At 46.3% G+C, this 16,692-nt stretch overlaps 1 protein-coding gene across 1 annotated transcript in view; it reads right to left on the bottom strand.

The window, feature by feature from the left end:
- PMPCA (peptidase, mitochondrial processing subunit alpha) overlaps positions 1-16,641 on the bottom strand; it is a 422,362-nt gene extending 405,721 nt beyond the window's left edge. The window contains exon 1 of the mRNA XM_069609581.1: positions 16,497-16,641. Within this exon, the coding sequence (XP_069465682.1) occupies positions 16,497-16,546 (50 nt within the window). The 5' untranslated portion in view covers positions 16,547-16,641. The remainder of the gene's footprint in view (positions 1-16,496) is intronic.
- Positions 16,642-16,692: the final 51 nt, after the last annotated feature.

Below are 16,692 nucleotides of genomic sequence, written 5' to 3'. Positions count from 1 at the left end.
AAGAAAACTTAAGAATGGCTCAGCCCGTGAGTTTTGACTTTAAAAAAAGTGTTCTCCATCCAACTACTGTGTTTACCGATTGACCTTCACAACATACACCAGGAAATAGTAACCAAGGGATACCCCTGTATGTGTGTGCAATGCATACCATCAAGCCAATTTGCAACAAAGCATCTAAGCATATAAACTCCATATTGTACATGTCATGTCCAAAGTGCTCTGGAGCAAATTTTAAGGGGATATTTTGATATATGGAATACAACTTTGCTTTAGACAATGTCCTCCTAAAAATACAAGAAGCTGGCATAAAACTCGAAAAGGAAAAATGTGTATTCCGGTCTAACACGGCGGAGTACCACCTGCACTTAAAAAGATCAAAGCTGAAGGTTACTCTCAGTTGATTCCTTTGATCTCAGAATACACAAAGGCTAGGCGTCCATCATCTGCTCAAGAAACGTATTCTGTATCAGTGGTCATAGGAGCAAAGTACTGAATTCAAGAAGGTCAAGGCTAGCATAATCAATACCTAGTATCCACAGCCATTTAAACCTTAAAACGGAGAACATGTATTAAAAGTACATGCCAGTGCCTGCATGCTAGATACTTCACTGATGCAAAAGCATCAAAGCAAGAACGAGTGGTTTTGCATTGTAGACTCTTGTTAGCTGAAAGAAATTACTCTGTAATAGTCAGAATGTTACGCTCACCTGGTATCCACAGGGACGCCACCCAGCCGGGTTACTCGCTGGTATGTTTCTCAGCTTTGCCCTGATGTGGTCTGCGGGGAAGGTTCCAACTGAAAATACAGGTGGACTGTGTTCAAGACTGACCGACTGGGGTAAGTATCCTCCCTCCACCCCCGTATGATTTCAGTCCCTCTGGCGCCCTCTCCTCACCTTGTGGTAGAATTAGGCGTGCTCTCCGTCCTGCCTTCTTTGCAGGGGCGCGTTGTCTTTCATGGGCGAGTGCGGTCAAGTTACTTCACTGACGCCGGCCTGTTTTATATTGTTCAGGTAGGTCTTATTGCTGTTCTTTAGTTCTATCCTGCATGCCTTCCTTTGTTTAAAATGTCTTTTTTTCTCCCATAGGTATGCGGAGCTTCAGCGCGGCAAACTGGCTTGGTTGAGCCCCGCTGGTAAATGATGGCGCATTAAGAGCGCTATGATGCGGTAAGTAAGCGCTATGCGCAGCACTGCAAAGTCTTGCCTTTGCTAACCTGTGTTTCTCCTCCTTGTAGGTCGTGTTCTTCAGCGCGTGTGGAATGTCCGGAGTGGTGCCAGCCGAGAGGCGACCAGCCAGTTAAGCCTTTTGAGCAGTTCGTAATTTGTAAATGTCTCTACTGCTTTCTTTAATGTTGCCTCTATCTTCCTCTTTCAGGTCGTTCTGTCCGGGAGGCGTGCAGATTCGAGGAAGCTGTTCTCAGTAGCTGCGAGTGTTTAAAGATGAAGACTGCAGGTATGATGCTGCTGCTAATGATGTTCCTTTTGTCTCCTTGCAGGTTCTGCTTCATCGAGGTTCGAGGGAATAGCTGGACACGGTGAGCGTCATGTTGCAAGCTGCAAAGTAATGCGAAGCGGGTTGTCTTGCTCGGGTGTGGTTTAACTAGCCCCAACAAAATAGTCCAGGTAAAGTAGTCCCCAGGCTGCCACACCCAAAACACTAGACCGCATAGCTTGGTTCCTAGGAACCAAGCTATGTGGATGCCTCCATGTTGGCTGACAATACAATAAAGTAGTTCCCAAGCACATTGTTTTTCATGGTGTATGAGCCTGGCGCCATAGGCGCCATGACTGGCCCCATGAGGGCTTTTGAAGAGGATGCCACGCTCTAGAGGCCCGAGTCCTGACTCCACCTGGCCAATGGGTTTTCCAGAGGGGGTTTTGGGCGAGGGTCGTGACACAGAGCTGTTGGCAGCAGAGGGCCCGATTCTGAGGTGCATGCAAAAATAGTAAAGTGAGGACATCTGGTTTGGAGGCAACCAAGATGGCCGCATGCTGTACAAGCTCTGTCCGACCCCAGGCACGGAGCACAATATGCCGACAGCCACCCTCGGCCATAACATTAGCAATGGCCCCCGAAGACCCCCGGTACAGTGAGCGCCAGGCGGGAGTGTGGGTGCCGCACCTGGAAGCACTGAATACAGCTTGTGGGGGATGACGGCTGGTGGATGTGACAAGGCGGGTGAGGATCCCAGGGGCGATCGCAGAGGAGGGGTGGCGGCTGGAAGAGGCACAGATCCTGACGCCGCCCTCGTAATCTCACCCTCCCAGGCTCGAGAAGCAGTCCTAGGAATAGGGGTGTGTGGCATCAGGCGAAGAGTTCCAGCTCACAACATAAAGGAGCAGCCGGCAGAGGAGGACTTAAGAAGATGTAGGAGGAGCACTCAAACAGCCAGCCCCCTGATAAGGTGATTGGCGCATTCGGTGGTGGGGAACCCCTCCCAAGACGAGCGGCAACAATAACCTTGTCTGGAGTGCAAGGAGGTGCCAGAGAAGCGTTCTTTGGGGGTGCGAAGGAGGAGCACCCTGCCATGTTTGGAGATCCTCACGGGAGGGGGGCGGGGGGATTGACACATTGGGCCCAGAGACTAAGACCACCTGGTGAAGGGGAGGGGGAGGTGCCACACCACGCACTGAGGTACTACGTAGAGGGAGCTGGGTGGGGGCGGGGGAATCAATCTGCCTGGGGATTACGCAACACATATGCCGCCACACAAACCCCTGAAGAAGCAGGGACCAGTGAAGGCCCTATGGGCCACATCAGGAGAATTTAAGCCAATGGAGGGTCGACTCCGGCATCGAAATTGAGGGGGAGCTGCTTAGCTCCTGCTTCTACATAGTAGAGCCTACTTAGCTTGAAACAAACAGCTACCAGGAGCTACTTTTGGCTCCTAAGGCAAACTGCTGCCTTCCAAGCATAGAAACGTGACATTAACTTTGAGTATTTGAAAATGTTAATAAAGAAGAATTAGAACACATCTAATATGCATTTAAACAAAATAGTTTGCCCAAAATGGGAAAAGAGTTAAAGGAGCATCTCTGATAGCTCCTGCTTCCCCTGCGGTAGCTCCTGCCTACAGAGTGATGCCCGACATCCAGGAGCTGGTTTTAGCTCATGCTCATTGAATCTCAATTTCGAACCCTGCATGGCAGCGAAGGAGGGAGGGAGGGAGGAGGAGGAGGAGCAGCCGGTGTGCTCACAAAAGCAGGCCTGTTGGGAGTTCATGGCGGTGCTAGAAGAGAAACCAACCACGTTGGTAAAGAAATTGGGGCAGCAACAGAGTTTTACATAAATATATGGACATTACAGTTAAAGCCATGAAACAGATAAGCACCCTAATGGGGATACCGAGGACTCCATCCATTCCTTGCACGAAGAGGTGCTCCACCTGCAAGGAGAATTAGCAGGAACTAAACAGGAACTAAACAGGGAATGGAAGAGCCGCTCTTGACTATAGAGGACTTGGAGAACAGGCCCAGAAGCGAGACCCTACGTATCCGAGGGCTGAGGGGCCCAATTTGAAGGCATGGGTGGTGAGGTATTTTGTAGACACCTTTCCATCGGTATCATTGGACCCCATTCAGCTGGACAGAGTTCATAGGGTGGATCAGCTGTGCAAGGGGCCCCGGGACAAACCCAGAGACGTTATGATGAAGTTTAATACTTATGCGATGAAAGAGGAAATCCTGAAAGCATCTAGGCCCCGGGGGAGATATGATAAGGCAAGCAGATTTTTTCAGGATCTGCCCACTCTTACTCTTCGGAAACACCTCATTTAGGGCGGTGACGGGGAAGCTTCAAGAGGAACAGATCCCATATCCCTGGACATTCCCCTTTGGCTTGGTATTTACTTGGGAGGGTAGGCAGAGGAGAAGCACGACACTGGGAGGAGGCCGCAAGTCTGGAGAGGGGGAAGGAGGAGAGCTGAGTTGGAGGCCCGCGAGAGGGGAGGCCAGAGTGGAGAGTAGGAAGCAGCGGGCCATCCCCGGGCCTGGAACAGAAGTCACAGGGTTCTCTCACTAGCCGGAGCCCGATACCGGAATGAGGGGGGACAGTTAAGGAGAGCACAAGGCCCCGATAGGGGAAATGTGGATGGGTGTTCCGCCTGGGGGACAGGAGGTGGGCCAAATCTTCCGGAGAGACGGGAAGCTCTGGAAGATGTTTCCACCTCCACACGGTATGTGGGGAAAGTTATTAAGAAGCGATTGTTGGTTTTACATGTTGGGGGTTGGGTTGTGGATCGATGCATTGTTATAAAGGCAATATGCCAGCAACGCTGATGATGGTTTATGGTCTTTTCATTGAAAAAGAACAGTGAAACCATCGAAGCAAATGCATCAAAAATAATTACATTCAAAGTACATATCCATCGAAACTTGTCCATCGAATATAGGAATGGGCAGGTTTCAATGGATATGTACTTTTAAATGTAAAAGATAGCAATTCGATGCATTTATTTTGCACATTAAAACGTTACATGGAGCTGCCAGTGCTGATATTTCTGCACTGGCCAGCTCCTTGTAATGTTTCAATGTTTACTGTATATGGGGGGGTGGTGGGGGGGCCCCCCCACCCCCCTAAACCCCCACGCACACCCCCCTTAACCCTAACCCAGGCCTAACCCTAAGACTAACCCTGACCGCAGACCCTTAAGGTTTATTGTATATGGGGGGGTTGCCCCCAAACCCCACACACCCCTTAACCCTAACTCCAACCCCAACCCCAACCCTAAATCTAACCCCAATGATCCATTGAAATGTATTCAATGAATATGCTTTTCGATGGAAAAGAAATTCAATAAATACATTGAGGGAAGTTCCAGATACCGCTGATGATGAATGTGAAGAGAGGATCAGTCCGGGGGTACCCCCCCCGCGTCTGATGGAACTAAAAAGAATGCCTGTATGACTCAATGGGGTTCCGCTGTATAATCTATAATGAAAGGGGACTCAACTCCCATAGAAAGCATTGCACATTGCTGCACAAATTAAAGAGGGCAGATATAGATATTGGGTTTCTTCAAGAAACACACTTAGGTAGATGTGATGTTGGCAGACTCAAAACGAGGGAGTTCCCATTGCAATTTATTTCAGCTTGTTGTCTCAAGAAGAGGGGAGTGGGTATTCTCAGAGAGGCGGCTGACATTTACGGCCAATGGAATTAAAGAAGGGAGATTTGCATTTGTGAAAGGATTATTGGGAGGTATTCAAATCACTTTAGCCGTGGTGTATGGTCCTAATGTAGGACTGAAGGAGTTCCTTAGCACACTCTTAGGCGACTTCCTGTTATTATCGGAGGGGGCATTACCCTGGGGGGCGATTTCAATTTGCCTAGGGACCCCAACTGGGACCAGTCCAAGATGGTTTATTGGGGAGCTTCAACACCCACAGAATCACTTCGGGAGTGGCTGAAAGATTCTCGCCTGGTGGATTCATGGAGGGTGTCCCACCGAGGGGAGGGGGACTACACCTTCTCTCATTCCCATCGGGCCTATTCAAGGATTGACTACTTCTGGGTGGGGGTGGGTCTGGTCCCCAAAATAGACTGTTGAAATAGGTACCATTGACTTCTCGGACCAAACTCCAAGTAACCCGTCTTACTCTCCCAGCGGATAGCGTCCCTCACAACGGCTCGAGGCTTAACCATGCTCTACTGAATGATATGGTGGTGGTACGCAACAGGTTCCCCTAAACCAGAGACCATTGAAAGGTTCATGGATCTCTGCCCTATTCCACGTCTCCCTGCAGAGCAGAGGGACCAACTGGAAAAGGGGATTACCAAGGAGGAGATACTGCAGGCAATTTCTTCCAGGAGCGGGGACTCAGCTCCTGAACTTCATGGCCTTCTTTAAAACATTTGCTGGGAGGATCTTGGAACCCCTACATGCAGTATTTCATGAGATGTTTAGCAGGGTTGGCTCATCAAGATCTATGGGGGAGGAGAGGATCACCCCGACAGCGAAGCCCAGTAAAGATCCGACATATAGACCAACAGCAGTTTTTAATACTGATATTAAGATTTACGCTGAAATCCTAGAACTGAGGTAGAAAAAGCTTATCCAGCTTTTGGTTGCAGAGGACCAGGCTGGATTTGTATAGGGGCGCCAGGGAGCCGATAATGCGGAAAATTGTAGATTTCATAGATGTGGCCCACCGCACAAATACCGCAGCTATACTTTCAGGGTTAGACGCAGAGAAAGCGTTCCACCGCATGGACAGGCAGTTGCTTCGGGGGGTACTGTGTAGGTCCAATATGGGGGGAGGGATTCATGGGGGCAATTTTTGCATTGTATTCTTGTCCCACGACTCGGGTGATGGTCAGTTTCGAAGGGATTTGCGCTGCTAGGGGCACGAGGCGGCAGTGTCCCCTTTTACCCCTGCTATTCTCGGTGGGGTTGGGGCTCTCAGAGGCATCCCTTACAGGGCGGTTACCTCATAAAATCACCCTTTTGGCGGATGATGAGATCATAACCCTGACAAAGGCAGAGACGTCTATCCCCAAGCTTTTATAGATTCTTGATGCTTTTCTGTCAGTATCGGGTTTTAAGGTAAACATTAGCAAGAGCGAGATGCTTAATATCAACTATGGACCAGAGGCAGTCACAGAGTTGAGGCAAAGGGTCCCCTTTGCTTGGGCCGCTCAGAAATTGAAATATCTAGGGATCTCTCACACCCTGGGCAGCGAGGACCTGTAGAGGGCCAACTATCCCACTTTGCTTGGAACCATTAGAGCTAATCTTATATCTTGGGGCCTTAAGACAATCTCTTGGTACGGGAGGACAGCAACTATCAAGATGAAGGTTCTCCCGAGATTACTCAGACTGCTCAGCCCCATACATAAGAATTGGAATTTTCAGCCGGTTTACAGGGGCACTGCCTTCACTAGCTGGAGGGAAGGGGCATTGTGAGTTCTTAACACACATGTTTGAGCAGGCGCAAATATGCTCCTTCCCATCCAGCAAGGCGACCTTTGGGTGGGGGAAGAGGGACCGATACCAGTAATGGCAGATTCGGCACTGGGTAATGCAAACTGGCGGGCGGCAACTAGACCGCTCACAAGCTTTGAGAAGCTATTTGCTAGAGTGCATGTGGGGGGCTTGCTCTCCAACCTTTATAGATGCCTTGGAGAGAGGGACAGAGAGGACATCGACTTCACTGCATATGTCAAAGCCTAGCATAAGGATCTGGGACATGAATTACCACCAGCAGAATGGCAATGGTAAGGTTTATTTATAAAGCGCCTATACACAAGGCAAGTGTTTCAAAGCGCTCAAGGAGGGTGGGAGCATGGGTAAAAACGAACAGTCGAATCAGAGCCCTTGAAATTCTGAGACGATAATAGTCTGCACAGGCTAGGGATGTAATGGTATACCGTTAAATATACAGTGAACAACTTAATTTAACAATAATAACCGTCACGTTGTTTATACCGGTATACCGTTTATACCGTTAAGTGCGCTTTTCAATCTGATTTGGAAAGGCTGCAATAAGCAAGTGCTGCGCAGTCCTGGTCTTGCACTATTGGATGTGCTGTCTGCCAACGGGGCCCTGTTTGGCAGACAAGAGCATGGGGAAAGTGAGGCCACATTAGTAAATGCAGCTTTGCTGCTGTGACCGATCTTTCTCTGTGATCAGTAGTCGGGTCAAAGATCAGCCGACTTTGCGCAAATTGTATTGACAGCTGCCCAGTGCCTGAACCTTTGTGTTCCCCATGCAAAGCTGGTAACGATGAGCCGACTGACTAGCTCTATAAGCATACTGGACACTCCAGTTCATAGACTCCGCCAGACCTGGATTTCATGGGCAAACTAGAACAGTTGTTTTGTTTCAGGCATTATTTATTTGAAAGGCAGCATACAGATTTTAAACGTTTTCACACAGTCCTGCTGGTCCGCGCTACAGGTCAGATCTTCTATGGGGATTGTCCGATTTTCAATTTGCAATTAACAAGACCACAGGGACATCACAACGGTGAGCTGAGAGCCTGAAATGAAGTGAGCATTTTATTTTTCCCTTTTGTTCGTATGTAACCAAATGTAATAAGACGTTCAGTGACTTGCAAAACAGTGGAGCCAGGAGCACATTGCTTAGCAACCACTCAGCCAGCATGATCAGAAATGTATCGATTCAGCCTGGCCTGGCATCATCTGCCATTAGTTCAGTAAGTTAAGATCCTACTGCACTGAGCCAACACACATTGGAGCAGCCCTTGCTCTGGCTGTGCAAATTGTAAAACAAAAAGGACGGCCAATCAAGTCATGCATATCAAATTACTCTCCCCAAGGTTTAGATTGAAGGAAGTTTCTCATGGTCATGGGTCGGATGGCCATCCAGTTTTGTTTTAGCTTAAAATTCTGGGATTTGTAGTTTACGCAGCAATTTGAAAGATGGGAAACTACACACCCCAGAATTCAAAGGGGGGAATGAACTGGCTGCCCTTCTGATGCATGTCCACAAACAATTTTAGCTCTGTAGACCAGGCATGGACAGGCCTTTATGGCAATAGGCCCATGGCCGAACCAAAAACGCGAAATGCTTTTGGGTCAAAGTGGGGCACTATTTTGCCCAAAGTGTGCCAGTTTGATGAGTGAATTCACTATGCGCTTAATAGTTTTGACCACTGTTGCTGAATAAATATTCTTTTAAATGTACAATTTGCATCACATTTTATCAAAAATCTCCCCCTTGGGTACTATTCAAACAGTGTTCCAAAAGGAATGAATTCCCATTTGCAACTATGTGCCACTTTAATGTTGGTGCCGGGGACAATTTTATGCCCCAGTCCGACCCTGCTGTGGTCTGTGTGTACCCATCAGTGCTTTCTGCTAGTAAATAAACTGCCCCCCCCACTGTCCTCTGTGTAGATTTGCACTAGATGTGTTGCTTCGCTTCATCCTTCACCTACCTGCCTTCTGCACATGGCACTGGACTCGAGCAGGCAGGACAGATTGTACATTCAATTTGAAGTATCCAGAGCAATGGGGGTGAAATATTGCTTAGGTCTATTCTCAATTTGTGTCGCCACTCATGAAAGCATTCCTCCCTCTGAACTTGCATCACAAGGGTCCTAATGCACTCCGACCTGGGGAAACCGGTACTGATGGGGCTCTGGCAAGGTGGTGTCTAGGCCATATTTGTGCCGATATATATTTTAACTTGGTCATTTTCAAAGTTCTTTTTTTTGCCACTATCTTTAAGAAGGTAAACATGTATTGCAAGAATCAAGAAAGAAATCAATAGCGTCCACTGAACGCTGTCCCTTTAGGATTACATGGTCAGTGGTGACTCCAACATCATAATACACCAGGCAGATGGTGAACAAGCTATAGTGATTAGATCATTATGCAACCTTTCAGTGTGTCTGTGTTGGCTATGACATTTTGACAAAAGAAACAACGACATGGGCTTTCAGACCGCACAAGTGACTTTTCTCCCTTTAATGGGATAAAGAGTTGTAAAAACAACTTTTTGTCGCAGCAAGGGGTCCTGATGCCCATGCCATGTGGTTCCAAAAAAATGCAAGTCAAGGTCTATTTTCAAAGCGATGACCTGTGACTGAGCAACAAGCTCATTGCTCAAAATATGCATTATAACGCTTCCACTAGTCACTCTTTCATTCAAGGCTATCAATGAGTGAGCGCCATGAAAGACCAATTCTGCAGCCACCTTAGATTCCTGGAGGATCAGCTAAATATGTGCAGAGACATGTTTCAAAATGCTACCTTGATACAGCTGGAAAATCCTGCCTGCATATTCGTAAGTTAACTAAAAATATTGACTTAATGGCAAGTTAAAGAACTTCAAATTCAAAAAGGCAATGTAAAAAAAGTTTTTTTTTTGTACAAGTAGTTTCAGTTGGAGCAGTTTTTAATGCCATTTTGAAAACCACACGTGCACGACACAAAATCAATATGTTAGCAATAGGAAGAATAAATACAGTGCCAAGAAGGAAAAGGATTTACTTTGGGTTGGCGGCTTTGGGGTTTATATATTTATAATGGATGATATTTTCTAAACATATGAAGTATCCAGAGCAATGGGGGTGAAATATTTCTTAGGTCTATTCTCAATTTGTGACGCCACCCAAGAAAGCATTCCTCCCTCTGAACTCGCATCACAAGGGTCCTAATGCACTCCGACCTGGGGAAACCAAGGACAATGGGGGGATTTCCCTGGTTCCATCATTGAATTTACATAAGTCACACCGCGAAATGCACTCATCTCTGTGGGTATTTCCTGCTACCATACCAAAGTGTAACATGTCCATGATAACTGAACACCTTTTGGCCCTCAAGTAAACTAAAGGCTGCAATGTAAAGAGAGCGTGTGGTGGTATGCGCACAAGCGCATACTACCATCAGCCTCCATTGATCTGTGGCATACAGATTATCAAGATGGCAACATGTTCATCTTCACCAGTAGCCAACGGGGGAGCTAATAGCCTAAATGACCACTTAAGAAAATCTATTAAGTTTGCTTTGCCAGTCGCAGCATGCCCCCTCCCCCCACGTGTATTTGTGTTTAGTGGAAGCAAGGGGTGGCATTTCAGTGGAAAGTATGTTGAAAAGCCCAATTCTGGCCATGGGTGCCTAGTTTTGTTTGGGATGATAAATCTGACAATGTATGACCTTTTAAGAAAATATTTGTTAATATTAGTTAACTTCACCGGCTATACCGCGATAACCATGATATACCATCATTTGGCAAGAAGGTTATCGTACCGCCATAAAACTAACACAATTACCAGTCGAGACACAGCAAATAGGCCGGACGACGACTCTGCAGTTTTACAAGTGCAATTAAGGGGTGAAGACTAGGGAGAACAGACAGATTATCTTCAGGCACGGTGCACTCTGATTGTGCAAGTGCACCAACGCTTACAGGGTTGGGGAGGTCCAAGTGCACCCAGTCCGGGGAGACTGAGGCAAGTGCAGAGAGAGCCACTGTCTTGGGTCATTTCTCAGTGCAGTGAAGGTGGGGCGAGTGCAGGGCCCCCGAGGCAAGTGTGCCGGGGACCTGTGAAACTCCGAGGTACACCAGGCGGCCAGTCAGCAAGCTGTAAGGAAAAGGAGGGAGAGAGGGAAAGAGCAGAGAGCTAGGTTAGCAGGGTAGAGGGAGAGAGAAGGAAGAGGAGAAGAGGAAGGTATTGAGGAATTTCTGGAACTTAAGAAGATCAGGCTCAAGACGATGGCGGCAGGGAGGCTATTCCAGACGGAGGCACCTGCTGAGGATAAGGATCTCCCTCCAAATCTCTGCTTGGAGAACCGGCTCACTCGCAGAAGGTTGGAGGTAGATGAGCGGAGGGCTCGGCAGGGAAAGTATTTAGGTAGGCAACATTGCAGATAGGTAGGTCCCAGGCCCCAGAAAGCCTTGTGGACAATGCAGAGGGTCTTGAACTTGATCCTTGCAGCCACGGGAAGCCAGTGAAGAGATTTCAGCGTCGAAGAGATGCGGTCCCTGGCCTTGAGGCCAAGGATAGATCTTGCGGTTCTGTTCTGGATGAGTTGCAGAGGGCGCAAGGCAGAAGCAGGGAGGTTGAGGAAGAGGCTGTTGGAGTAGTCCAGCCTAGAGAGAACCAGTGCTCTGGAGACAGTGAGTCGCTGGGGGAAGTGAGAAAGAGTAGAGTAGCTCTGAGGAGGTGTAGCTAATAGATGTCAGAAATGTGACAGGAGAAGGGAGAGTGGAGTCGAAGATGACCCCAAGGTTTTTTCCTCTTGCAGGTGGGTGCAGGCGCAGGGCCAAGAGAGGCCGGCCAGAGTGGGAAAGGGGGTAAAGGAGCCCCAATGCGAACGATCTCGGTCTTACTGGCGTTGAGGCAGAGGTTATTGCAGCACATCATGACTGAATTGCGGACAGTCATATGAGCGAGGTGGACGTGGTGGCTGAGGGAGGCTCCAGTGTTGGTGTATGCTGTGGTGTGAAAGGGAGGGAGGAAAGGATGTCCAATGGAGTAGGATCTAGAGGAGACTTAAGAAGGCGACCAGAAGTGGATACTCAGAGTGGGGCTTCCGCTTTCTGGCTAAAGGTTACCTTACTCCAGACAGAATGAGACATATGGTAGGACAAAATAATAACGTACGCTGCTGGAGGGGCTGCAGTGCAGACGGGTCGTACATGCACATATCGTGGAGGGGCTGCAGTGCAGACAGGTCGTACATGGACATATGGTGGAGGTGGCCAAAACTTTAGAGATATTAGACAGGGGTGCCGGGTTCAATTAATGGTATTACGGAGTGGGCGTGTGCCAGGGCTGCGTTTATTGGCATCACTGGGGAGCAGGCATGCTCTAACTGTTAAAGGGGCAAGAAGTATACATCAGACGTTGTTTCTAGTGGCTAGAATAACTGTAGCATGTTTCTGGATGTCCACCAGAACCCAGAGAGAGGAAGACGCACACTTGGGCAACGGTTGTGGCCAAATAAAGTGATGTACCATATGGAGAACCAGCCCCAGTCTCTCTTTTAGAAGTGGGGACAGTACCTGAACTATGCACAAACTCTAGACTATACCTGCCCAACCCAGTGGCGGGCCTGTTAGAATGATTGGGTATGTGCACCGGACACTTCCCACGCTATAGACGAAGAGCCGAAGTGGTCTGAGACCGAGGCAGTGGCTGGCAATCAATGCATCAGGGGAGGGAGGGGAGGTGGGGACTTTGTTGGAGTTTAAGTAGGGAACGTTTTATATTTTGTACTGTTGTATTATTCTATGAAACAACAACAAAACATAGGAAAGTGTTCTTCCATGGAGGATTAACACTTTCCTTAAAAAGCACCATATTCTGTGTGGCGGCCTGGCATCAGAGCCACGGCTTTTGCATGTGCCCGATTTACTGCTTGACAACAGCCTTAGCAACAATGAGGAATGCGGGGCAGGCTCTACAAGGGGATTCTCCTTTCCAAGGCATAACATGAGCAGTGTTGCAGAGCATTTGCTATGCAATTCTGTAGGTTTGCTTATTAAATTGGCACTTGTGTAGCAAAGCTAGCTATTCAAGTTACCTTGTTCAATGAAAGCACAGATCACCCTGCATTCCGCTCCTGCCTTCCAGGCTCTCGTCACTCTTTTGTCTTTGTTTGCTGCAAGTTCAAAAGTGGATTATGGTGAGAGAGTGCAGTAGTAATCCTCTCCTCCACTCTTAGTGCCAAAGGCGAGTGTGAGACAAGAATTTTCTTTTTTAAATAATTACAATCCAGAAGTAATCGGGAGGATACTTTTATTAAGCTAACTATATCCTGTCTGGCAAAGACAGGTATGTGTTAACTTTATTTATTTTAAAGACAGTCATGCAATTCCATTCTTAAAATGTTATGTTGTTACATAATTACAGTATTGCTACTGTAAAACACTGCCTTGTCTCCATGTGTTACAGTTGGTTTGTGTATCTAAATCTCAGTGTCTATATTTCATTTTGTTGGGGAAGATGACAAGTGACATTTTTGAAAATGCACAAGACCAAATTCTTTTGATGGCTGCTGGTTGCATACATCTGTTCAACTGCTGGTCAACACATGAGCTGATCCCATACTCCTTAACATTCTATCTTACCAACCTGCTGCTCTATACCAGCAACTGAAAGAGAGATGGCCGCAAACTACAACATTACACCTAGTTTTCCCAGTTCTCTGCCCACTTCGCCATCCACTCTGCTTAGTCTCTTCCTTTCTTTCCTCTTACATAATACATAAAGCTAAATATATGTTAACGCAAAGTAGTGATCAATAGTTCCATCCAGACTGTACATCTACAGATCTACTGCACTACCATACACTGTGTAAGGCACCAGATGATTACATTATATATTAGCACCTGTGGGAGATAACTGGTCAAACTGTTTTCAGAGCCGTTTTATCACATCAGTTTATTTGCGTCCATTCATGCAGCTAACCTTTTACGTTTTATAGACTCATATCCAGGGCTTGTAAAGTCCTTTTGTCCACTCGCATAGTCTAGTTGATTTTATAATGGGCAAGTACCATTTGCAGGGGATGTTTTAAACTTTTATTTAACATTTACTTTGTCATAAATGTTAAGTTTCCCTGTGCATTGCTGGTCTTTGGGTGGCAGCAGTGTGCCATACAAAGTGGGTTTGTGGTGACATGCACTATTTTACAAAAAGTGCATTTAAATTTGTTGTCATTCGTTGCCATGGGATGAGTATTTCTCCGAGGGTGAGTTTGTAAACTAAGTGAGTTGACCTGTAGGTCCAGAGGATTTTTAAAGAATTGGTATGGCCGACTGATGTCTTACCGACTCATCCCACGGATGTCTTACTTTAGCTGTAAAAAAAAAAAAAACTGCTTTAGTGTTGCTCATTTTATGCCTTGGCAACAAATAACTTCTGGTGACATTAAAAATATTAGTACAATATTGCTAATACATGTTTGAAAACTAATTTATACCTTGCTTTCAAACGCATAGCATGTCAAAAAAGTAGTTAAAATACAGCAACAGTGAGGTGTCATTAAACTCTACTGCACACCTTTCCCCTTTATAAAAATGGCTTATGCAAGAGAATTTGATCGACAAGGCTAAGAAATTAATTTCACAAGCAAAAGCAATCGACAGAAAATATGGACGATTTTCAATGATTCCGAACATTCAATTCTACAAAGGTAAAGTTGTTCCATCACTGGCCTACGGATCAGACGCACTCCTAATATTCCATCAAAGTTCTGGCTACGACTAGGAGGCCTTTTTTGGCGTCAAACACTAAGTCTACCGCTTTCAACCTCAATGGCATTGTTACGGTATGAACTATCTCTACAGTTGCTTCAATCGATTGTAAATAGAAACTCGTTTATGCTCTACAGAAAAATCCTGACTAGCCACTACAGGAATGTCCTCGGAATGATAAAATCAGAAATCGAAGATAGGAAGAGCAAAACACTGACAAAAATCAGGAGAGGCGAAGACCTCATCTAAAACCCTAACAAAATAAAAAAAAACTGGAAGAGTGGGATTGGATCCAGACCATTGCACAGGCCTCCAGAAATAAACTGACAGCAAACCTGCCATTAATATCAACGAAAATCCACGATCTTCAGATATATATGAAAACATTTCCTAGTAAGGTACTAAGAACTATTTTCCCACGGATACGTCTAAACAGTCTCTTGACAAATAGAGCCATTCGAGGCTCCTCAAGTGATAAGTGCAGATTCTGTAAGAATGTAGAGCACAAGGAAACTATTAGACATATGCTGCTGGGTTGTGTTGGATTAACAACCTTGAGAAACACCCACCTGAGTCTCCGTTTAAAGAACTTCGAATTTGGAATGAAGAGGCCTGGTGGGGCTGCTTAATGGTGTAGAAAAAACGTCCCATGTAATAGCAGTCGCACAGTTCTTCCAGAAACTGGAGCTTCACAACCGGGGGAATGAACTAAAACAGACGATAAACATATGCCTCGAAATGCAAGGATATTTTAGAAGCTGGATTTGGAATTGAAGTTTATAAATTTGTAAAAATTGTTTGACAATTAAATAAATACAAATTGGCGTATCTTAGACTGCAGCACCACACTTCTAGTTTAATGAAACCTTCAGAAAATGAAAAGTGGCAGACTTAAGAAATGCTCACAGTGGCACTGGTACACATAATTCTATGAAAAGGATAGTATGAAGCAGTGTAAAACACAACATCTCCCCCTCCAATTCTTCAACCCACCTTAGAATGGTGGTGCTGGAAACTGGATGGGAGGAGTCTACTTCGTTCCCTACTTTTAACACGAGCCCAGAATCGGGACCAGAGTATTTCTGCACCTGAATCTGGGGAACAAAAGTTCTTCATACGCACAGATCAAAAACAACCACTAGAGCTCCTCAGCCCACGAGGAAACAAAACGTTAACCCCCATATTATTAGGATGCTTAAGAGCAAGATTGTCAGAATATAAAATGTCAGCATACAATGAAAACGGGAACATACCAGAACCTAAGTGGAAGAACACAATGAAGAAAGACAACGTTTTGGTCCGTTTTGAAAATTTTGCAAAAGAGGGAGGGCCAGATGGGAGCTCAAACAGTACTTACATTTTACAAAGATTACACCCATATTAACGCACACAGAACACATACTTACTATTCAGAGGAGAAATGGGAGTCTCCACAAATCCTTCGCCTTGCAAATATTGAGAAATATCATCACAATTACTTGGGAATAACTTATCAAAAAAGCCAACCACCAGCCCAGGTAGAGCAAGAAATTGAAGGTATGTTCCTCCAATGCAAGTGCAGACAGCGAGTGCAGCAAACTCCCACAATTTAGTGTTGGAAAAATACACAGATGGTTGATCATTCGTCCAAATAGAATCAGACTGTACGGTATGCATCATTACTCACTTAGAACTAACACAGATATTCAAAATCCTACAGTTGTAAACAAGACACAGGGGTCAGCCTTATGAGACCAGAAATGGGCTGACTGCACTGGGATTTTATTAGCCCTAATCCCGAATTTCATTCCGGTTTTTCAAGATGACCAATCCGTACGGTACCTGCGAATCCTGTTCCACTCGCGTACCCTTGTCATGCAAGCTGCCGCCATGAGCTCACTACAGCTCGACCTCACACTATACAGCAGTCACTGTCCAACAGATCTATTTCCCCATTCGACTTCCGGCACACTTTACTTGTACATCACTTCCGGCATGTGGCTCTATCTTGATGTACACATACAGAATTTTCCAAGCA

Source organism: Ambystoma mexicanum, chromosome 8 (assembly GCF_040938575.1).
Source record: "Ambystoma mexicanum isolate Mex_15411 chromosome 8, UKY_AmexF1_1, whole genome shotgun sequence".
NCBI classification, from domain to species: Eukaryota; Metazoa; Chordata; class Amphibia; order Caudata; family Ambystomatidae; genus Ambystoma; species Ambystoma mexicanum.
This window is presented reverse-complemented; position numbering and strand designations above follow the sequence as displayed.